At 36.1% G+C, this 24,145-nt stretch overlaps 1 protein-coding gene across 5 annotated transcripts in view; it reads right to left on the bottom strand.

Moving 5' to 3' along the window:
- Lrrcc1 (leucine rich repeat and coiled-coil centrosomal protein 1) overlaps nt 1-24,145 on the bottom strand; it is a 45,948-nt gene that overhangs the window by 20,984 nt on the left and 819 nt on the right. For 3 of the 5 annotated variants that reach the window (XM_050161763.1, XM_050161764.1, XM_050161762.1), the window contains exons 2-18: nt 21,462-21,667; nt 21,110-21,175; nt 20,256-20,423; nt 18,512-18,687; nt 18,204-18,413; nt 16,784-16,980; nt 15,055-15,202; nt 14,186-14,334; nt 10,627-10,831; nt 9,549-9,688; nt 8,664-8,865; nt 7,582-7,767; nt 6,638-6,812; nt 5,626-5,789; nt 4,706-4,914; nt 4,483-4,620; nt 3,675-3,810 (exon numbers count right to left, since the gene is read on the bottom strand). In XM_050161763.1, the coding sequence (XP_050017720.1) occupies nt 3,675-3,810; nt 4,483-4,620; nt 4,706-4,914; nt 5,626-5,789; nt 6,638-6,812; nt 7,582-7,767; nt 8,664-8,865; nt 9,549-9,688; nt 10,627-10,831; nt 14,186-14,334; nt 15,055-15,202; nt 16,784-16,980; nt 18,204-18,413; nt 18,512-18,687; nt 20,256-20,423; nt 21,110-21,175; nt 21,462-21,667 (2,875 nt within the window). Of the gene's footprint in view, nt 1-3,674; nt 3,811-4,482; nt 4,621-4,705; nt 4,915-5,625; nt 5,790-6,637; nt 6,813-7,581; nt 7,768-8,663; nt 8,866-9,548; nt 9,689-10,626; nt 10,832-14,185; nt 14,335-15,054; nt 15,203-16,783; nt 16,981-18,203; nt 18,433-18,511; nt 18,688-20,255; nt 20,424-21,109; nt 21,176-21,461; nt 21,668-24,145 lie in introns of those variants that run through there. The other 2 variants (XM_050161765.1, XM_050161766.1) reach the window with 2 other exon arrangements.

The raw sequence follows: 24,145 nt of genomic DNA, 5'->3' as shown, positions 1-24,145 counted from the left end.
TCTTGGGGTAACACTAACCAAGGAAGTGAAAGACCTATTTGACAAGAACTATGTCTTTGAAGAAAGAAATTGAAAAAAATACCAAAAAAAAAAAAAGGAAAGATCTCACATGCTCTTGGATAGGAAGATCAACATAATAAAAATGGCAATTCTACCAAAAGCAATCTATACATTCAATGCAATCCCCATCAAAATTCCAATAAAATTCTTCACAGACCTTAAGAAAACAATAATCAACTTCATATGAAAGAACAAAAAACCTAGGATAGCCAAAACAATCCTATACAATAAAGGAATTTGAGGAGGCATTACCATCCCTGACATCAAACTCTATTACAGAGCCACAGTAATGAAAACAGCTTGGTATTGGCATAAAAATAGAGACGTTGACCAATGAAATCAAATCGAATACCCGGATATTAATTCACAAACCTATGAACACCTGATTTTCGACAAAGGAGATAAAAGTATACAATAGAAGAAAGAAAGCATCTTTGACAAATGATGCTGGCATAACTGGATGTCAACCTGTAGAAGAATGAAAATAGATCCATATCTGTCACCATGCACAAAACTCAAGTCTAAATAGATTAAAGACCTCAATATTAATCTGACCACACTGAACCTGATAGAAGAGAAAGTGGGAAGTAGTCTGCAATACATGAGCACAGGAGACCATTTCCTATGTATAACCCCAGTAGCACAGATAATAAGAGGTACAATGAATAAATGGGACCTCCTGAAACTGAGAAGCTTCTGTAAAGCAAAGGACACTGTCATTAAGACAAAAAGGCAACCCATTGAATGGGAGAAGATCTTCACCAACCCCACATCAGACAAATGTCTGATCTCCAAAATATATAAAGAACTCAAGAAACTAGACATTAAAACTCTAAATAACCCACTTAAAAATTGGGTACTGAACTGAACATTGAATTGTCAACAGAAGAATTTCAAACGACCAAAAGATACTTAAGGACATGTTCAACTTCCTTAGGTATCAGGGAAATGCAAATCAGAACATCTTTGAGATACCATCTTACACCTGTCAGAATGGCTAAAATCAAAAGCACCAATGGTAACCTATGCTGGAGAGGATGTGGAGTAAGGGAACACTCATCCATTGCTGGTGGAAATGCAAACTTGTGCAACCACTTTGGTAATCAGTGTGGAGGTTTCTCAGAAAATTAGGAGTCAACCTACCTCAGGATCCAGCAATACCACTCTTGGGAATATACACAAATGATGCCCAATTATACTACAAAAGCATTTGTTCAACTATGTTCATAGCAGCATTATTTGTAATAGCCAGAACCTGGAAACAACCTAGATACCCCTCAATGGAAGAATGGATAAAGAAATTGTGGCACATCTACACATTAGAGTTCTACTCAGTGGTAAAAAACAATGACATCTTGAATTTTGCATGCAAATGGATGGAAGTAGAAAACACTATGCTGAGTGAAATAATCCAGGCCCAAAAATATGAATATAGTATGTACGCACTCATTAGTGGATTTTAGCCATAAACAAAGGAATTCAGCCTATAGTTCGCGATCCTAGAGTACCTAAGTAATAAGGTGAACCCAAAGAAAAACATATATAGATCCTCCTGGAAATTGGAAGCAGACAAGATTGCCAGGCAAAAGTTGGGAGCATGGGGGTGTGGGTGTGGTGGGGGGAGGGGGTGAGAGGGAGAGAGAAGGGAGAAGGGGAGGGGTGGGAAGAGCTTAGGGGAGTGGGATGGTTCAGATGAAGGAAGGACAGATATGGTAGCAGAGAAGAAGATATCTTAAGGGATGTATTGTGAAGTTGGCAAGAGGCTTGACTCTAGAGCTGTTCCCAGGAGTCCACAGGGATGTCCCCAGCCCGGACCCTGGGCAGTGAAGGAGAGGGTGCCTAAACTGGCTTTGTCCTGTAGTCAGAGTGATGACTATCTTGAATATCACCATAGAACCTTCGACTGGCGACAGATGGAGACAGAGACTCACATGGGAGTACTAGACTGAGCTCTCAAGGTCCAGTTGAAGAGCAGAAGGATGGAGAATATGTCCAAAGAAGTCAGGACCACGGGGTGTTGTCCACCCATTGAGACAGTGTGCTTGAAATTAATGTGAGCTCACCAAAGCCAGGTGGACTGGGACTGAATGAGCATGGGATCAAACTGGACCCTCTGAACGTGGCTGACAATTGGGGCAGACTGAGAAGCCAATGATAATGGCACTGGGATTTGTTTCTACTGCATGGACTGGCTATTTGGGATCCTAATCTATTTGGATGCACAACTTCCTGAGCCTGGATGGAGGGGAGAGGGCCTTGGACTTCCCACAGTGCAGGGTACCCTGCCCTCTCTTTGGACTGGAGGGGGTGTGGGGGTGAGTAGGGGAGCGGGAGAGAAGTGGGAGGAGGGGAGCAAATGGGAATTTTGATTGGTATTATTTATAAAGTAATAAAAAAAGAAAGCATTCTTCAACTCTTTACAAAATCATGTTGGTAGTAGGTCCAACATCATCCTCAGTATTTTCAGCCAAAAGCCTAATTCCTGTTTTATTGCCCATAGCACTTTTATATGATATTAAGTAAAATACCTGAAACCACCACTGACTTCATCAAGTGAAGTAACTTAGTCATTATTCCCATAAACTATTATTTATATAAGACCGTTTTCTCTCTTTAGAGTCCTAAGGGTAACTCTACTTAAACTACATTCTAATTGAGAATGACTTTGTGTCTGTCTTTAAGTCTTACTTATTTATGTGTGCATGAGTTGGTATGTGTCTACATGAGTATGTGAATGTATGCTGAGATCAGATTAGGGCAGTGGATCCCTCAGAGCTGGAGTTACTGGCATTTATAGGGTGTGGTAACCTGGCTTTTGCTATGTGGATAACAGTATCTGAACTCTGAGCCTCATGATTGTTCAGTGCTCTTAACAGTTGAGCCATCTTTCCAGTTCCTCCCCTTCTTTTGGACAGGTATCTTTCTATTTAGCCCAGTCTGGCAGGAACATTTGATCTTCCTCCCTCATCTTAAATACTAAGATTACAGAATAAGCATACACCACTGTGCTTTCTGCCTTTGAACGCTTTTTGGTTGCTCATTTATGAAACTTACACACCATCCTTCTGTTTGCTTTTTTCCATTACTACTTGAAAATTAATGAAAAGTTTTTACGTATTTTTGAATCTTGTGGATCTCAACAGAGTGGCCATATTGGAATGTTTGTGTGATTGTTAGAATACCTTGGTTTGACCATTTTCCTTCTGAGGCAAAGTACCTGATGTCTGATTTGGCAGCACCAGGAACTCATTCTCATCAAGATGACAAAGCTGACTAATTTAAGACCCAATGAATAGGGAAGCGATAGCTGAGAACCTTCTCAAGGCAGTGGTAGACTTCATTTACACTTTTTCCTTGCCATAACCAAAGGGAAATTCACAGAAGACTGCCAAGATCGTGGACAAGTGCAATTGGGATGTAACTCAGGACTTAGTTCACTGGAGTTATTACCGAGAAATGACCCAAGTGGTGCCTGGATGCAGGACAACTTTGACAATGTGTTCTTCAGTAGTTATAGCATTAAAATGTATAGCTTCTTCTAATTTTCAAAAATCTAATTTTTTAACTATAATCATTTAATATTGATTTTTAAAGTAAATCTTAACTCACAGTACCTTTAAATTCGCACAATCAATATATTTCTGCTTCTCATTTGTTAGTTGTATTATTTCAGCTTGATGAGCTTCAACAATTGCATCAACTTGTTTTTTAAAAGCATCATCCATGCTTTGAAGCTTTTCTAGTGCATCCCTTTAAAAAAAAAAGAGAAAATACACCATGCAGATGGGTACACAGATTAAGTGGGCTTCTTCTTAGGTGTAGTGAGAAGTCATCTGCAGACTGTTATTAATAACACTCTGCATCTTAAAATCAGAACCAGCCATTAAATTGTAATACCCATTTCCCACAGAAACCTCTATCTTACAAATTATTTTTAAAATAGATTTATATATTAAAAGGTCAATCAATCCTTATTTCCTACTAAGTATTTTTTTAGAACGAAACTAAAAAATTGCAGTTAGCTACGTAGCTTTTTTTTTATCTCTTTTAAAATCATTTCTCTTCCTCAGTTTATGCAGGCTAATTGTTATTTAAATCTACACTGCTCTTGGCACTCAAGTGACTATATGAATTCCATTTACACCATGCAAGATTTTATTCAGATAGTGACAGTAATGTTAGTAATAAAATGTACATATAATAATTACTATGTTTCAAGGACTACGCTATATGGAGAAATATATATTTATCAAGTTATAGGGAGGACTATTACTTTCTATTTTATAGATGGCATGAAAATAATTTTCTTAGCAAATTAGTTATGTCCGCCATTACTTTGGCATCGTTTTCTTTCTTTACATGTGTTTTACCAAGCCTGTGCAGTATGTATGGAACCCACATCCTTCATGACTTAATGCTTACTTTTGTAGCTCAAGGCTTTTGTCTCTCTCTGCTTTAAGTTTCTTTTCTTTGTTTTCAAATTTTTCTTTGACTTCTTTTACTTGTGTTTCAAGATGACAGAGTAGTTCTCCTTTATCATGCCATTTCTGATTTAATGTGCTAAAAAGACAGGAAATAACTTTAAAAGCGAAGAACATGAAATCATTAATCTAAAACTTTCTCAGTGGCAAGTATTATACAATACCTGTAAGCTTTTCTGATTTCTTCAAGTTCTAATTCCTTTGTTTTCAACTGTTGTTTTAGTTTTTCCTTTCTCTCATTGTGTCTTTCTAATTTTTCAATCACATTATCTAGTTGTGAACATTTTTCACTAAGTTGCTCTTGAGTACATTTTTCTACGAAAGTGATCTTTTCTTGTAATAATTTGATTTGGTCATCTTTTTCTTGTAAACACTTTAAAAAAAATCAGTAATTTATTTTAGATGTTGCATATGGTAAAACTTAAGACCTAAAAGGATATTGAACATAACATTATATATAATACTAAATTTTCTTGTCATGGCTAATCTTTTACAGATGCCTCATGTTCTGTTATTTCAAAGGCAATAATAAGCCAGGCATTGGGCCACATGCCTTTAATCCCACACTCAAGGCAGTGGCAGGCAGATCTCTGTTTCAGGTTAGTTTGTTTCCTTTTCCTTGCTACCCAGGAACACATAGATACATAAACCCTGTCTCAAAAAACAGTAAAAACAACAACAACAACAAAATCAAATTAAGATTCAATTTAATAAGTACCACATAGTACTTTTGAGTGCAAGGTGAAAAACTTTAAAAGGATACATGATATTCTTTCTCTTTAAAATCTACAACAGTTAGCTGGGTAGTGGTGGCCCAGGCCTTTAGTCTCAGCACTCAGGATGCAGACACAAGTGGATCTCTGTGAGGTCCAGGCCAGTCTGGCCTACAGATAGAGTTCCAAAAAGGGCTCCAAAGCTACAGAGAAACACTATCTTGAAAAACAAAACAAAACAAAACAAAAAATCCAGAAGCCCAAAACCAACCAAACAAAAAATCTACAACAATTGAAGATTTAAAATAAAAATTATTATTTTTAAATCTGACATCAGCCTTTTTCCCAAAAGAAAACATTACTAAGATTACGTCTTTTAATTTTCTGATGGTTTCAGTTTGGTCCTCGATGATTTTGCACTTTATTCTCAAGGCATCACAGTCACTTTCATGGCTTTTTCTCAGAGATTCATTCTCTCTGCATAAACTTTCAATTTGGGCTTCCAATTTCCCACGACTCTGAGCTAGTGACGATCCTAAGAAACAAATACCAGTTAGAAACAACACACCTTGGGAATTTTTGTACTTTATGAAAACCTAGCCTAATAAGGAGAAAAACAGAAAAATCGTATTTAAAACCCAAAGCAAACAATAATGCAAATCAAGAGGAATTTAGAAGGAAAGCTTTCTATATTTCAGCTATTATAGATCCTATATAGGTAAGATGGAGCAAACACAACCACATTAGAAATTACTATAGAATAAATAAATAATACTTTGTTTTAAACAGTACCTAACAATTCAAAATTTCCAAGCTATTTGTAAATGTTGAGATATGGTTTTTAATTTTCCTTTGCTAAGTAACAATCAGAAAAAAAAAGACTTAAGAATTTACTTACAATGTATATAGGTTTTCATTCATACAAAATCTTACTTCTTTCCATGCAAAATACTGTAAATGTCACAAATATGAATACTCATATTAGATGTTAGTATTAATATAGAGCACAGTATCCCGTGGAAATATAAATTTTTACTGTTTTTATATATCGGTGAAAAATAAATTCAAATAGAATAAAGGTATCAAAGCTACCATTCCCTCACCTGCTCTTGAGCAACTTTCTTTCTCAGCTTCCAGGGCAGCAGCAGCTACAGACATGTACTGCCATGCCTGGGCACTTTAACAACTTAACTGCTGGAATGATTTCTTACTTCCTGAGAGGTGTGTGTTCTTCTCTGGCTGGTAAGTGCGTATTTATCCTACCAGATAAAGCACTGCTTTTTACCTTACATTTCAGAGGCAGGGAAACACCTTTTTACTTCAATATCGACATGTATTGCTTTCTCACAACGGCTATGATCCATCTAAAAACTTGAGACTTACCCTGATGTGCGAGTTCGTGTCCCCATACTTTTCGTTCTGTCCTTAAACCATAGATCAGTGACTCCTTGGCTGCTAGCTCAGAAATAAGCTGCGTTTTTTCATGCTTAAGAATTTCTATTTGAATGCTCTTCTGCTTGTCATCTTCAATCAAAATTTCCAGAGTGTTGATTTGATTCTATACACCCCCAAAACACAAAATCACCAATTATTTCACTTAATTATAAACATTAAATTATATACACTATAAATTTTTATTAAAGTACACTTATTTTACATCTTTAAGCAATTAAAAAGTAAATGTTACCAAAATTTACACCAAGTTTTAAGACACATGCGCAAATGCCAACATCTAAAAAGCTATTTTCTAAAGCTTTTACTCTATAATTGTTAAAGAAAAAAACTGAACCTACAATTGCCAAAATTTCTCATAAAATATTTAAATTATCTATAACTTTACAAAAGTTGAGTTCTTAGGTGAAAGAATACAAATATTAATAGACATGAATTTAAAGGCTAATTAATACCATTAACACAAGTGGCACTTCTCAAACCTTAACACCTTTGAGTATCACGTGCAACTGGTAACACCTTCATAAAAGTAAATTTACTTAAGTAATTTATTTACATATTTTATTTATTTTTTTGAGACAGAGTATAATGTTTGCCCAAAGGGTCTAGAACTCAAAATGTAGACCAGGATGGACTCTAATTCAGAGATCCCTTTGACTGGTTCTGTCTCCTAAGAGCTGGGCTCAAAGTGTGCATCACTATACCTGACACGCTTAGATATTCTGATGAAAGCAATATCATCTATGAAATCATTAACTTCACAAGGTATACATTCATCAAGAACATCTCCAAATTAATCCTGAGTACCCCAAACTGCACTGCTCACACTTGAGGTGATGCGAAAGCTCCAAGGAAATGACACTCCAGACTCTTGCCTGTAAATTCGCGGCTGCTTCCTGTTTCAATTTGGAGACTTCTGAGAGTTTTGTCTTTTGTTCCTTCACCATACAGGTCAGATCTTTAATTAAAGATGATGATTCATTTTCTTTGCGTTGAGCCCAAATAAGAGCATGTTTGCTCTTGGCTAACTCAGTTGCAACATCTTCAAAACCATCTTGAACCTATATTTCGAAATCATATTATAAACAGCAGCTTCCCAAATAGAAAATATTGCATCTAGAAACAGTTTACAATTTTCATTTAAAAACCTTGCATTTTAGCGAAACAAAAATCAGAGGTAGTTTGTTTCTATCTACTAATTCCCAGCAGATAAAACACAGACCCAAGGGGTTTGCTCCTCATTTGTTTAGTTACCCAAAAAACTAAGTAGTGAGTGTAAGAACCAAGATTCATTTGTATGACACATACTCACTCAGCAGTTGCTATAGGTCAGCCACTGTTTGGCACTGCAGTGTACTAATGGAGAAAACAGACTAAATTGTCTTGTGGTAGTTAGGGACTTGCAGTATACCAACAGGAAGAAACTATGCATCATGAAACTATATAGAAAATGTAAGCTTAGAAGGATGTAAAGTACTGTAAGAGGAAGGTTCAATTTTAAATGACATTGTTATTGAGAAGTTACCAGCAGACAACAAGAATGTAAATGTACATAGGGAAGGTGTTCTGGGCAGGAAGTGCTTCAAGGAACAGTATAATACATGTGATGGGAGTAGCTTGAGTAAAGGGGGAAATGGCAAGAACATGAAGTCAGCTACAACACAGGGTTCTGATTATCGTTCTGAATAAAATGGAAAGGCAAATTAGTCGAGGAGTGGTATAACATCTAACTTACATGTTAATACAAAGTTGGTAAGAAAGACTATATTCTAAAAATAACACTACAAAAAGCTCGTAAGGTACTCATTATGGAGTATCAGAGAAAAAGGAGTCAATGTTGGCATTAGTTTTTGGCATTAGCACTTAGAAGACTGAGAATAGCATTAACAGAGATGGAAAGACTGTAAGATTCTAAAATGTGGTTCTCTTATCAACAGAGCTACACATCAATTCTTACATCTTTAAATCTTCTGGCTTCCACAGTTAAAGCAATACGGAATTCGTTTTCTAAATCCAAATACTGCTGGTTTAATATATCAATTTTTTCTTGGTATTCTTTTACTTCTTGCTCATGCTTTCTTTCTTCTTTGGACATTTCTTTAGCTAGTGCATCCTGAAACTCTGCATCACTGAAAAACTCCCTAGTTTCAATTTCTTTCCTGGAATGGAAACCAAAGCAATGCAGTTCATGAAAATAAAAATTCAAAAGTCTTTAAATAGCCTTTAACATTTTGTATCACCTAAGGTTAATGGAAGATCAGTTCTTTGCTTTAAAACACAAAAATGTATAGACAGAGAAAGTTCATAGTCTACTGGTTTAAAGAAAAAATACCGAGTAGTCTTACAATAGTTATTTGGAAGTTAACAGCTACCTCTCGCTCTACAGGATGGGCAATTTTTATTAAGCTTGAAGAAATGTAGAAATAAGGTGCATTTTTTATAAGAATCTTCTTTTCATGCTGACACCAAAGCCACACATTTGTTTTTCAGCTGCTATTTCTAAAGAACTGAATTTAATAGAGGTGCAAATATGTTTTCTTCTTAAGTTAATTCTGATTTTACTCCTCTTTTTCACTACATTGACTGGCTGATAGATTACGTGTTTTATCATACATAGATGTCATAGGACAACCTGCAGGAGCTGGTTTTCCTTGTGTCACAAGGGTCCCAGGAACCATACTTGTCAGGCTTTGGTGTTAAGCCATGTTGCCAGCCCTCCATGAGTTAATTCTGTCAGATGTCACTAAATGGTCAATTGCTGGGTAGGAAGGAGGGTGGACAGAACCAGAAATTTCCTTTTATACTTATGAATATCAATATTGTCTTGATACGTTTCATTCACCTGTGTTCCTCTTCTTTCAATGCCAGAAGTTCATGAAGTTGTTGCACTTGCTCCTTTTCTTGGTGAAGAGAAGTTCGAAGTAAGTTTATTTCTCGATCAGCAGCCGAGGCTTTGAGCTCCACCTCTTGGAGAAGTCTCATCTGAATGAGGGACAAATGATTACAATAGTCCCACAATTATCCCCCTGCCTCTAGGTTTAAAGTTGGTTGTAGTCTCATTTGTGTGTCGTACATATGGTACATACAGCACTAACAGTCACTACCTGCTTCTACTTTATATTTGGTTAGTTTGTCTAAAAGCCAAGGGCAGTTTCATTAGTTTAAAAGAAAAGCCACAGGGCAGGCAAGCTGTAGACCCTGGCAGCTACCTGGAGGGGGAAGATGGAGAAGGGGAAAAAGTCATGCCTTTTGGAGTTAGGTACAGAGGTTAAACAAGCAGGCTGCCAGACACATGGTGAGTGAGAGTGCTTTGGGGTGTGCTGACGTTCAGCATGTTAGGGAGAACATGACTAAGATCAGTATCTGAGAGAAAAGGGAAAGTCCTTATACAGAAAAGCTGGCAGACTTAAGAGCTTCGAGAGCTAGCAAGAAGCTTTATGGCCACCCCTGCAACTACCAACTTGTATTTTTTGGCAGCTCCTCTAAATGTTGATTAAATGGCATGACTTGATAACTGAGCTGCTTTCAAACTTTACTGAATTAAGAATGATATTGTCAGACCAAGTTGACACATCAAATATACTGACATCAATTATTATTGATTTGTATCACATGTTTTGACAGGTTCCATGACAAAAGCATGAAAGTAAAAACTCTTTCAAGTACCTCACAGATTTGAAAGCTATCTCTCAAAAATATGAGCCTACTACCTGCAATATTTCTGTCAACTCTTATAACTGCTTTATGTAAGTCCTGGTAGAATAAAGACACAATCCACAGGCTATGTGGATGCTATATAAAAAACAACAGTGACTTTTTCTGCATAGAGCCTGGTATCTTTTGAGTTTACTATAATATTCAATTAGGTTCAGGGAGGAAGCCATGAATCTTTTCATCACATCATGGATCCATTCAGATACCTGTGCCTGCTGCTGCTGTGCTTTCTGCTTCTCCATTTTTTCCAATGCCTTTTCCAGGGTTCTCAAGTGTCTGATGTGATCTTCCTGTTGATCTTGTGCTTTCATTAGTTCAATAGTTAGCTTTTTAACTTCATTTTGAAGTCTGTGAACTATAATTTCAAGTTGAGCCTTGGAATGTCTCTCTTTAAAAATAACATCCTTTAGCCTGAAGCATAAATTATATATGCAATCATAAGAATGTTACATGTACAAAAATAATGAAAATTGTAGTCAATGTTAAGGCTTAAAATAGTGATCAGTATCTGAAAAAAATATATGCATTTGTCCCGACTCTGAAACTAACATTTTGATGTAACAGAAAAACATTGGTCACAAATTAAAGAAACTTAGATAAACTTTATTATTTCACAGCAATACTTTACCCCTAGTGTGTCTCAACTGTGGGCTAGTGTGAAGTTTTTAAAAGCATTCGGTATAAATAAGGTATAGTCACCACCCTCAAGGGAGATCAGTATCAGAGGAGATATATAATTTAAGATTCAGAATCAAGAAGATATTGATACCAACTGGCTTTGAGAAAAAGGTGGTAGAACGATTATTTCTAGTTTTGGAAGCTGACAGAATATTAATGGCACACCATTTACTAAGTAAAGAATACAGAGTAAGAAGCAAGATGCTCCTTTCTCAGGATGGGCTAACCTGAAAACACACAAAATATAGGAAAAACACTTCTGTTAACTCATTAGATCAACAAGTCTATTGTCCAAAGAGGTTGGAACAATAAAGATACTATAATAAATGAGATTTACTCTGTTGACATAACATTCATAGTATGATCCCTGGCCTTCAGACTAGGTGATGGATACAAGATACACACAATAACATCAAGAGCTGTGAAGCATTAATCTCAAGATACCAAACAAACATGGGTGTAGATAAAAGCGGAGTCAGAACAACTGAGACTGACTTCTCAAGAGAGCAACGAACATGGACCATTGACGTCAGGTACAAACGAGAGACTGTATAGAGCTAGAAAGGAAGTGTGTTTCAAACATCCCAAATTCAATGAAATCCAGCGAGCAGTTGAGATTAGCTTCTATTAAGTGTATTTAGTTAATACCTATACTATGAAATAAAACAAAAATTATTCACATATAGCCCCAAACAAGAGACAAAGTATGCCAAACCAGGCCTGGAGGTCCACACCTGTATTCCAAGCACCTGGGAGGCAGAGACCACAAAAGCTTTTTTGAGTTCAAGGCCAGACTACTCTACTTAGTGATTTCCAGTCCAGCCAGAGCTATGTAGTAAGATGCTGCCTCAAAAAGTCAACACAACACAACATAACCAAACTAAACAAACAAACAAAAAGCCAACAGTAAAAGGAATTTCAACTATAATGCAAAGGAAATAAAATGTAATAAAACAACCCCTAAAACAGCTTGGTTTTATCCTGAAGAGGAATCCTATCCTCTACAGTATCCCCATGACTCATCCTCAATCTCTAGCATGTAACAGGGCTCTGCTCTTGAGGGTGTTCTGAGCCTTATTCCCTTCCCTATGCCATTCACTCATTTCCTGACTGGAATTTTTATTGGAGGCCACAAGTATTACATAGTAAATGTACAGCTGACAGGTTCATAAAGGCAGACCCACAAGAGTACAACTTATGGGGCATCTGTTTTACAGAGCCTGCGGGGGCACTTGTCTTTTGGATAAGCCACTGCCAATTCTCTAAAATCTTGTGAAATCAAGGTGGTTCTCCCTTCAAAAACAGTATTCACCCCAAAATATCTCAGCACCATAGAGGCAACAGAATGACCTTTCCATTCCCCCACACCTTAGAGCGACAACATTCATTCTTTGTTCTAACAGTTAAATTTATACAGTGTCAATTCCACAAAACTGCTTGCTAACAGACCACATAGAAATTTCTATAGAAGACAGGCACTGCTCAGGAAGGCAGCATGCCCCACCCTTACCAGACAGACAGCTCTGGGTGTGGGTGAAGTCCAGGTTCAGGATGTTTAGTAACTTTATCTAATGCTTTGGAATGTCAGATATTTCCCCTTGGACAATGGTTCTTTGCCGGGTGGTGTCACCTGGGGAGTATTACTAATTTATCAGGATCTCCCTGCCCTTTTAGTGATTTTGATATGCATATTATCATTGTCCTTTCCTATGGAATTTTCCAACTACAGAAACCTCATGAAGATCATCCCTTCTTCTTCTTCTTCTTGCTTCTTCATGCAAAGGAATAAAGAACATGTAGCAGTGATGTACTTGAGTCAATTTTTTTTAACCCTCAGATTTTCGCTTGCCTTAAATAAGCATCCTATTCTGAGCCATGAGGGGTGCTGGGGCTGGAACTCTAGGCCCCCGGTAGATTTTCTTCCATATATTCAGTACAGTGATCCCTCAAACACAAATATGGCAGGACACTGACAGAGGCACTCACACAAGAGTGCCAAAAATGTGCAGCTACAAAGATTCTCACTGTACATGTTTAACATGGTTTCTTTTTTCATATCACACAAGTATAACATATAAAACAAGCAGGTGGACAGGATTTTGTTTTTTAAGTATCAGTATTATAAAACCAAATGTCTAAAATAAATTAGGGATCAGGTTGGAAACAGTGTACCTCAATTTGATATTCAGAAGAGATTATTATTATTATTATTATTTTCAAGACAGGGCTTCTCTGTGGCTTTGGAGCCTGTCCTAGAACTAGCTTTTGTAGATCAAGCTGGCCTCAAACTCACAGAATTTCACCTGCTTCTGCCTCCTGAGTGCTGGGATTAAAGGTCTGTGCCACCACTGCCCAGCATTCAGAAAAGATTTTATAGGAGGAATTATCCATGCTACAGACACAAAACTGAACTAGTAGCAACTTCCCAATCCACTTATGGCCAATAGCAAGTCTGGAGATAAGAAAAACAAACAAAACAAAAAATAAAAACCAACCAACCAAATAAACAAAAAATCTGAAAGGAACTCTAGAGAAGAAACTTAATAACTATTTCAGAAAAGGAATCATGTCAGAATTAACCATAGAAATCAATGTATTTTCACATAATGAAATAAGATAGTGTAACATTAAAGAAAGTACTGGGGTAAAAATAAAAACCCTCAGACAAATAGGAGACAGACTAGACAAGAAAAAATAAGAAAAGAATTAGGAAACTTGGGCTATGTGGTACTACCAAACCTAGCAGAAAGTGAGTACATAAACAGAGACTAGGATTCATAAACCTCAAAGAGAAATTTGCCAATGGCCAGTGCTAGCCCTTTGTAAATATGGTACTCTACAAAGCAAGTCACCCCACCCCACAAAGTCTTATCTCATTGTTTATGTATAATACTCACCCACCTGACACTTCCCAGTACAAGTGGTCAACTACATGTACCCCAAATTCCCCATTTATGTAACAAGGAAGCATTAAATCTTAAAATCAAGTGAAAGTAAAATGTATTCATTCCCCCTAATTTTTCCTGGTTCCACGTCTAGTAATCCTCAGGCTCTGAGGGACATCTTTAAGGGCATATTTTGTCTTACCTGTCTGTGGTAATGAGAGCCAGGCTGTGAACATCTTTTTTCTCACTTGCTTGCTTAAGGAGCTCTTCGATATAATCCATAAGTTTCTTTTCAGCTTGCTCAGCTTTCCACCTCATCTCTCTCTCTTGGTCTAACTGTTCCAAGAGGGACTAAAAGAAAATAGCAATGCTTTATGAATTTGAAAAAGTTACCCAATTTCTTGCTGCCTCAGTCTTTTCATTTATTTTATAATAACAGTACCTGCTGTAAAAAGCTACGAGGAGAGTTAATGAATTCAAAGCACACAGAACAGCGCAGAATAGCGCTGGGTACACAACCGTATCAAATGAATGTTAGTTGCTAGGGTCATGACAATTATAGAAGGCAATCCAACTCTTAGAGCACATTGTTTTACAGAGCATAGTAGAATAACCAGTACTCAAACATATAAAATAAGGGCAAAGTTATCTAATACAATCAGCAAGTCTTGAATTTTTAAAATATTTAAAGCATCTCTGAATCCTTTTCCAAAATTGGGTTTTAGGACAACCATCAAGACAGTTATACAGAATACTTTGAGAAAACATGAAGATTTATCTTTATATTTGAAATAATACAGTATCACCCTTAAACTAGGAACTATTTCTTTGGGAAAAAGGAGCTGGAAAATTCGTAATACATTCTCCTCCACAAGAATGTAGCATCATTTCAACTGATCTCATCGTTAGCAAATGTAAAAGCAGTAATATTACACAAAGTCTGGAAATCAGGAAGCATAAAAGAAGCCAATTCCCATCAGTGATAAAACTACAAAACATTTATTGCTCATAAAGAATGGTTAACTTTCTAGGATTTTATATCTAAGTTTTTCTTAACTTTCTAAACCGTACCCGGTAAGTGTTGTCGTCCAAGACACTTTTGTCTACTTTAATTATGTCAGTCTTCTGCTCGTCCAAGTCTCTTAAAACATTACAGTTAACTAAAGACGATCTTACATATAAATCTTTAAGGTAAGGCTGTCTCATTTTGCGATTACAACTGCAAAGAATAAAACGTAGAGAATAATCCAAAGTACAGTTTTCCAACACAAACACCTCTAGTTACATATATGAGTAATATTGTTAAAAACATGTAATTAAGGGTCTGAAGAGATGGGTCAGTGGTTAAGAGCATTAGCTCCCCTTCCAGAGGATCTGGTTTCAATTTCCAGTACCCACATGGCACAACAGCACAGTAATTTGTGACCAAATCAGATCCAGGGGATCTGATGCCTCTTCTGTTCATTAGTGGGCACCAGGACACGGTACAGACATACATGCAGGTAAAACACCCACACATATACAGTAAATAATTTTTTAAACAAAAAATGTATTAAGTAAGGTAATAGTTAATTGGACAAGCTAATTCATAAATTTCACAATGGATGTGCTTTGTTGACTCACTATTTAGAGTCAAGAATTTTAAAAAGATTATGATTTTTTATGTGTAGTCTTTCAACATATTCAAGATGAAATAGACTATGATTTCTAATATAAATATTTGAAAACATGATTTAGATACCCTATGGTACTTTAAAGTTTAAAACTGACACAATATTCTATCGGTAGCCAGAGTATTAAGAAGTATATTCTTACTATTAAGAGGACTGAGCAAGTTTGTTTTTTTGTTTTTTTTTTTTTTCTGAGCAAGTTTTATACATGAAAGTATAATTGGATCACTATAAAGAATTTAAATAACAAACATTTAAGAAAAGAATTATGCAGGCAAAAAAGTGTAGTCTTTTTTAAATAACTAGCAAGGTTGATATCTCTTCAATGAAAATACAGACATCAGATTTCTAAATCCTCATGTCAAAAACGTAATCATTACATTTGCTTAGTTGGTACTGGTTAGCTAGGCCTTCTGGCTAAATGAGCCTACATGTAGAGGAGAAACTTGTCAGGAAAACTCAAGTGTTTTAGCCTTTTTTCCCACTGTAAGTAATACAGTGGCATTTTGGTATTTGTATTAATTTCTCAACTTTAGTAAGTACAAAGAGAAAGCAATCTTTTATATGAATACACCATTCTTAACTTTCTGCAGGGATTGGTTCCAGAACCAACCTCAAATAACAGAATATCTAAATGCTCAAGTCCATTATATAAAATGGCATAGTTGTGTGAGTATATATTAAGTTGTCTAGACTAATTTTTATATCCAATACAATATCTGCCATAATACCTAAAATAATCTGTTTATTATACTACATTATTTAGGAAATAATGACAAGAAAAAACAGTTTGTGAATGTTCAATCAGAAGCAATTAATTTTAAACCCAATAAATGGTTCATGTCAGTAAACATATAATTCTTTTGTTTGATTTTATTTGTTCAGTAGTGGGTTAAATCCATGGATACAGAAACTGTAGGACTGGGGGCAAGGGTTAGGTTTATGCCCTAAAATTTGATGATAAAACTGACAGGTTTATCATCGTGAGCCAATAAGAAGTCAGTCAGCTACTCCTGCCTTCGTAACTTCATTTGATGATAAAACTGACAGGTTTATCATCGTGAGCCAAGAAGTCAGTCAGTTACTCCTGCCTTCGTAACCTCATTTGCTCACTAAGACCAAGCATGTACCTTACAAATGCACCGTTGTTTTTATTGTGATGCTTAATAGTTTGAATAGTTCTGGCATAATATGGGATTTTTGTTCTTCTGGGAATTTTTCGACTGTACTCTTTTCTGTTCCCATAGTCACTTTCAGATGTTATGTCTGCGTCTCTCTTTGGTCCGAGGTCTTTCTCGGGAACATTATCTATTAAAGAATTAGAAGTCTAAGAACATAAGAGAAAGAAAGAAAGAAAGAAAGAAAGAAAGAAAGAAAGAAAGAAAGAAAGAAAGAAAGAAAGGAAGAAAGCAAGCCTGTTAAAAGTTCTGTTCAGTATAATTAAAATTTAAAGTCTTCTTAAATATTAAAACATTTTATAAGACTAAAGATGTATAAATTGTATCTCTTTGAAACTGAAGGCAAGAAATTCAGTTCTGGCACAGAAAGAAAAAAGAGCTTTCAGTAGCTCAACTCTTTTACAGACAATTATAAACTCTGGGAAAATGAAAAAGAAGCAAAACAAAAATAGAAGTTAAAACTAAAGACATCAAAGTGATAAAAAGGTAAGACTAGTCTACATGGGAGCTGATACTTGCAAAATGGACCAGAATAGACAATGTTTCAAGCTGAGACTATCAGCTTTCTATGGAGAAACTATAATAGTCAAGTATAAAAAGGAAAAAACTTTTGAGTTAAAAACTAGAGGTAATAAAAGGCAATTTCTAAAAACAAATGAAATATGAACTAATACTTGTTTAGACAAAATTAGAGTTTTAAGTCAAATCAAATTAATGATAAATATAAGAATGCCAACATTTTTTACAAGACTCTAGCAGAATCTAAGACACATAACATTCTGTGTCCAGGATATATTCCAAAAGAGTCAAAAGGAAGATTTATAATGAAAAAGGCACATGAGAGCAAGGTATATTGGTATATGCTTGTAATCCCAGAGCTCCAGAAGCATCAAGGTCAGTCTGTGTTACACAGTTAAGACCTCATCATAAAAAAAGTAAACTAGAACTCTCATGAACTGCTATTAGGGACATGGGATGTTCCAGCAACTCCTACCCAAAAGGTAAGATAGGGATAAGCAACATGTAGGTACACAGCAAAGAGAAATCAAAACTTGACTATAATGCTCATAATCATATATCATAGTCAAATATCTATTAATTGATGCTACATACACAAAAGAATAAAATATTATTGGCAATACCAGTACTGATACTCATGAAGGAAGGCAACAAGAAAATGAGTGAAAAAAGAACCACACCCTACTGTTTTCTACCACTGTTACTATACATAATTCTACTTCTGTAAAGAAAACAAAAATACAGATATAGTCAATATGATGCTTTTGGTTGGTCAAATTTCTACTTCATACTTTCTTAGCTACCTTTTCTTTAATAAACATATTAGCCTTCAAAAAAATAAAAATAAAATTACTTCATTGAGAAGCTGTAAGATTTGATCATCTAATTTCTGAAGTTTCATTTCGTTCTGAAAATCGTTTTCATGATTAATTTTTTCTGGTTCAGAAGATGGACACACAGATAAGAGCGAGGTCAGAACATTATCTTCTGGTGTGCTGGTGAACTGCTCCAAAGGAGGTAATACATCCATGGGCGGTGCTGCCATAGGCATACTGTCAACGACCTAAGGCACAGAAACAAACCTGAATCCTTAAAGTTCATATTCTGATCCATTAACACTTGAAGGTATCTTTTCTCTAAGAAAAACCACCAATACTCTACCTCATCCTCACTTATATTCAGGGGGGAATCAGAAGAAACTAAGTTATCCAAAAGTCCTTCGAAGCACTGTAGGCGTGATGAGTTTATTTCTTCCAAGTTTACTGGCTCACCAAAAATGTTCTTGCAATCTAAGATCCTCAGTTGTGGCAAAGTCTGGAGAATGATAGCTCGGTACCCTTGGAAACAGAGTTCAAAACCAAAGCATAAATACTTTAAGAGATTATTTCTAGAACAAACCAAGCCAGTAGGCATACACTGCATGAACAAGAAAGTCAGTCTGATGAAGCACTGACAATAACTTTACGTACTCAGCATCTTCAACACACAATCAGTAAATACAAGAGAGGCAAAGCATCCCCCACCCCATCCCAAATACCATTCCTGGTAAAGTCAAATCACTGAAACCATCTGGTCTGAAAAATTACCTTGAGATTATAAATGTATGAAATCAGCAGCATTTTACTCTGAGAAGGAAGATAAGCAGATCTTTTGTTTATATTAATATGACCATCATAAAATGATAAGAAAAAATGGCAATTGGAGTGGCATAGTGAGATATTAGTGAAATATCCCTTTTCTTCTTAATGACACATAATATTAGAATATGCTAAATCAACTATTTAAGACAAAAATATTCACTTTTCCTAAGAATTAAACAAGAAAACTGCCAAATTAACATTACAATGGTATACAATCCAATAGAAACTAATATTAAATTTTACTCAAGTAATTCCTTCCCTTTTTTTAACATTAAAAATGTAAAGGCATTTGGGCTGCATGTATGTCTGTTTATGTGTGTGCCTGGTTCCTAACTTAAAGGAAGTCAGAAATGGGCGTTACAGATGGTTGTGAGCCATCATGTAGGTACTGGAATTGAACCCAGATCCTGTACCACTGAGCCATCTACCTAAGTCCTCAACCAATTTCTCTTTTTCTCTCCCCCCCCCCCCATTTTTTTAAACATGTATAGGTCAAGGGACAGCTTGTGGGAGTCATTTTTCTTCTTTTACCATGTAGGTTTTAAGAACTGAACTCAGGTCATCAAGATGGTGACAAGGTACACCATCTAACTAATCCCTCACGTAATTTCAATACTAAATATTTCTCAGAAGGTTCAATTAATTGGTTGGAAAGACTCAAGAGAGAGATAGAGATGTAGCAAATCAGTGCTTGAACTTCTTTTAAAGATTTATTTTATGCATTTGAGTATTGCTTCTATGTATGCATGTACCACATGCATTCCTGGTGACCACAGAGGTGAAGAAAGGGTACTGACCTGAAATTCAAGTTATGAATGGCACCATGTGGGTGCTGTGAAATGAACATGTAAGTTTAAACTTTCAAAAGTCACAATTAATAATGTAATATATTCATTCATACAGTGCATAACTGCAATCCCAGCGCTTAGAGAGTGGAGGGAGGGTTCATGGTTACCCTCCACTACCCATCAAGTTTGAATTAAAAAAGATACTGTCTCAGGATGGGAGAGGGAGGAAGGGAGAGAAGGAGGGGGGGAGGGAGGGAAGGAAGAAAGGAAGGAGAGGCCTGTTTATCCTTTATACTTTTAACCAAGAAGCAATTTAGATTTATTTTCCAATAACTTCTTTATGTTTTTCTAAACATACTAAAAACAAACAAACAAAAAGCAAAAACCTAAAACTGCAAAGCTTAAGACTGAAATGAAAGTGGGTCATGAACACCAAATTCAGGAGAAAAGCATCATATTAAATTAACTACTACCTACCTGGTACAAGACAGATAGGATTACCTTCTCCATCTTTCTCTAAAATAAGATTGGTTAGGAAGTGCAAGCCAACTGTACACTGAAGTAAATGATGGATACTGTCTATACAATTACTATGTAGGTCAATATATCTAAGTTTATACTTCAGTCCATGAAGAGGCATCAACCCTGCAACAATGGGAGAAAAAAGTTTTTAAGACAACAGCATATGAGAATAATTAGTGAAATTTTGTTAGTTCTAACTGGTAATCCTAAGAATTTTGAAATTTTATTAGTTATATCCCTTTAATAAAAAACAGGTAACAATTTCAAAACCTTCTCAGGCATGCTGACCACCTGAATAAATGACTTTAACCTTTAAGATACAAGTCCCTGCAGTCCTTCATGTCTGTATTGTGCAATGTCGTAGTCATTAGTAGCTTTTATATTTAAATTAAAATTTAAATATTCAGTCCCTTGCCCAACCAGTCATATTTCATGTCAATTTTCATACCTGGCTACTGGCAGCCACATGAGAAGGCACCAGATATAGAAAGTTTCTATCACTGTCAGAGGTTTTACTGTAACTACCTCTTTCTATGTGACTATAGTGGTTAACTATTTAAGATTAAGTATAGCATCCGAAAGTAGGTTTTCCTCACTTTAGCTTTTTCTGCTACTGATCATCCTCTTCTTTATCTCTACTTTTGACATGGGTATGGTTTTGGCAGCAACAATGGTTTTGATAGAAGTACATAATTTGGATAAAACCCTTGGTCAAAACATCACTATAATTTGGAGTTTCTCAACACTGAGCTAAGTCCTAACACAATGTAAAGCTTCAGCATTATAGAAATATAAGCACGTCTACTTACCACTGAGATCGTTTATATTATTATAAGACAAATTCAGTCTAGTCAGATTAACCAGTGCTTCAAGTCCTAAAAATGGGGCGGGGGGAGATAAAACATAGCTTTTATAAGGTTTAAATAGACAGCACCATTTCAGATTGATACAGTGAAATCAACTGCTGGGTTTTGTGTGTGTGTGTATATTTAGCTTTTAAAAGACAGTTTTATGGGGAAATAAAACAAATTCATAGTAGGTTTTATGGTTAATTTTCAAAATTTTATGATTCTATTAATTCCATCCACTGGAAGAAAACAAATGCACATAGTTTTCTTCATTTTCATTTACATAAAATACCACATATAATAGTTTACAAACCTTCTATTCTTGTGATCAAATTGCAGGACAAGTTTAAAGTGCATAGTTTTGTCAGTGTGTTCAGTCCTTCAATTTGACTTATTTGATTAGATGATAGATCTAAATGTCGTAGGTTCCAAATGTGATCAATGGATGTGATCTTGGAGATGTTATTACAATGCAGATTGATGGCATGAAGGGATGAATCTAAAGATAACTCTGATATACTATAAAAGAAAATGTTATGAAAACATATTTTAAAGCATGACCAAATAGTTAAAATTAATCAAGTAGCAGATTATAATGAATACATTGTCTACTCACTTTAGAAAAAAGTCCTTCCTATTTTTTCCTTGCAATATTTTATTACTTACCATGCATACTAACATTTTGGTTCATTTATACAAACACAGAAGGATGAGTAACTCTGGGTACTTTCAGCTTGCATATGCAAAGTCACTGTCGTATAGAGTAAAGGGCGATTTCAACAGTCAGTAAGTAGAAAGGCTCCTGAATGTTAGCATACCTCTCTGTTTTGCTTCTTTTGTATATATATGTTTTAAGAACTTCATTCAAGTTCTTTATACATATGTATTTTGATCATATTTACTCTCTCTCACCTCTTCCTAACCCATTCTCTCTTCCTTTCCTACTCAACTTTGTCCATTTTGGTTTGTTTCCACAACCAAGGCCAATCTGAGCTGCAAAATATCCTTGGATGTGCAGTCTTCCACTGGAGTATGGAATGTAGACAGAGACTGCTCAGACCCGAATAATCACACATAAACTATGTCAATTACAGCACTGCTTGGCCAATTACTCAGGTATATTCTTAGCTAACTATCTTAAATTAATCCATTTCTATTAACCTGTGTTTCGCCACATGCTGTGGCTTACCGGAAAGATTCCAGTGGCTGTAGCATCTTTCTCATTGGTAGCTAGCTATATGACATCTCCTTGACTCTGCCTACTTTTTCCATCTCTGTTCTGATTTCCCACTTCGCTATACTCTGCTAAGTCATTAGCCAAAACAGCTTTATTCATTAACCAATAAAAGCAACACATATACAGAAAGACATCTCACATCATCGGTAGACTTATTAGGGGTGGTGGCATTCTTAGAGAAAACTGACCCTTCCTCTTCTCATAGCTAAGAATGAGCAACTGTAACCTTTTAAAGCTGTTCCCTTTTCTCATTTAATTTTCACAACTCTTAAGCAGTTTATGGCAATTAAACAGACCAACAGACAAAAATCAACCTGACATAAATCAACACTAAATGCATGAGTTTCTAACTTTAATTACTTTAAGGTCTGTGATAGCTAGTCAGTCTAGAATTTAGTTGATATCTAAGAAAATGACTAATTATTGCTCTTCCTAGTGGGAAGATTCTTGTCTGCTCTAACTGCAAGTTAGAACACATTTCCTCTAAACAGAAATCATCTTTCTACTCCCTGAATTACCACTAATAAGTGAAACTTGCATAGTAGAACACAGAAATAGTTCCATTGAACTACAGTGCCCAGGGCAGATGTGCTAGATGAATGCGCGCAGGAACAGCACACGCAACGGTTGTGGTTGTGCTGGCTACTATGAAGGTGCAGGGAACCTACTAACTAACTGGCAGCAAGCAAACATTTTCAGACCTCAAACCACCAATTTCTAAAGATGCCTGTTTGATATATTTGCCAGTTATTTAGCTTCTATCATTTACAGAATTATTCAGGGCCAGATCTTGTGCAATTACCATATGCTCTTAATAACCATCTGTTTTCTGACACATCAGAAATGAATATTGCTAAATTTAATTGTTCACTGGTCGCAGTGTCAGAAATTATATAATGTATCGAAAATAGAAAATCCCATATCCATTGCTTATTAGCAAAGCGACCTTGCAGAATTGCTGTGGGCATTAGTAATGATATATAACATTCACACAGACAACATCCTGGAAATGATAACCATTGTTAAATACAAATACAAGCATTCCTTTGAAAAATCTCTTCCCTGACAAACTGCAGATTTAGCCAGACTAAGCTGTTTTATACATTATAAATGCCAAGGTTCATGGACAGAGTAGGGCACCCCCACAAAGACAGGGAGACTCCTGCAGTGAAAATACCTATAACAAGATATCCAAAGAGTCTTGGTGAGGACCCAGCATTGATGGTGTAGTAAAAACCAAAGGCCTCGAATCAGTCCAAAGGCTCTCTGCAAGGAACACTTGTAAGCAAGACACATGGACAAAGAGATTCACTATGTCACACTACAACTTCGATGACGAGATTTTTAATTTTTTCCTTTTTTTCTCTACAGTTTTCTTTTATTTTGGGGGGCTGCAAGGGCAGGGTGGATGCTAAGGAATAGAGAAATGAATGGGATCAAAATGTATGACGTGAAAGGGACATTGAATAAACAAAAAGAAACTAAGAAAAAAAAGGCAAAGTCTAGGATCCTTACAAAGGCACTGAATGGTCTGGGTACCATGAAACAGGGTCAGCTAGAAGAGTTGTGTGGTACATTCAACAAGTATATGGACGTGTATCTAATGGTGCCTCGTGCATAGGAAATTAAAAACCAGTCGGAACAGGGGGGACCCCGTGCTGTGCTGGGAGGAGGGAGGATCCTGCGGCTGTGCTGGGAGGACAGGGAGGACCCCGGGCTGTGCTGGGAGGACAGGGAGGACCCCGGGCTGTGCTGGGAGG

This window comes from Alexandromys fortis, unplaced genomic scaffold, assembly GCF_014885135.2.
Source record: "Alexandromys fortis isolate MF-2015 unplaced genomic scaffold, M_Fortis_MF-2015_v1.1 scaffold_74, whole genome shotgun sequence".
Lineage (NCBI taxonomy): Eukaryota > Metazoa > Chordata > Mammalia > Rodentia > Cricetidae > Alexandromys > Alexandromys fortis.
This window is presented reverse-complemented; position numbering and strand designations above follow the sequence as displayed.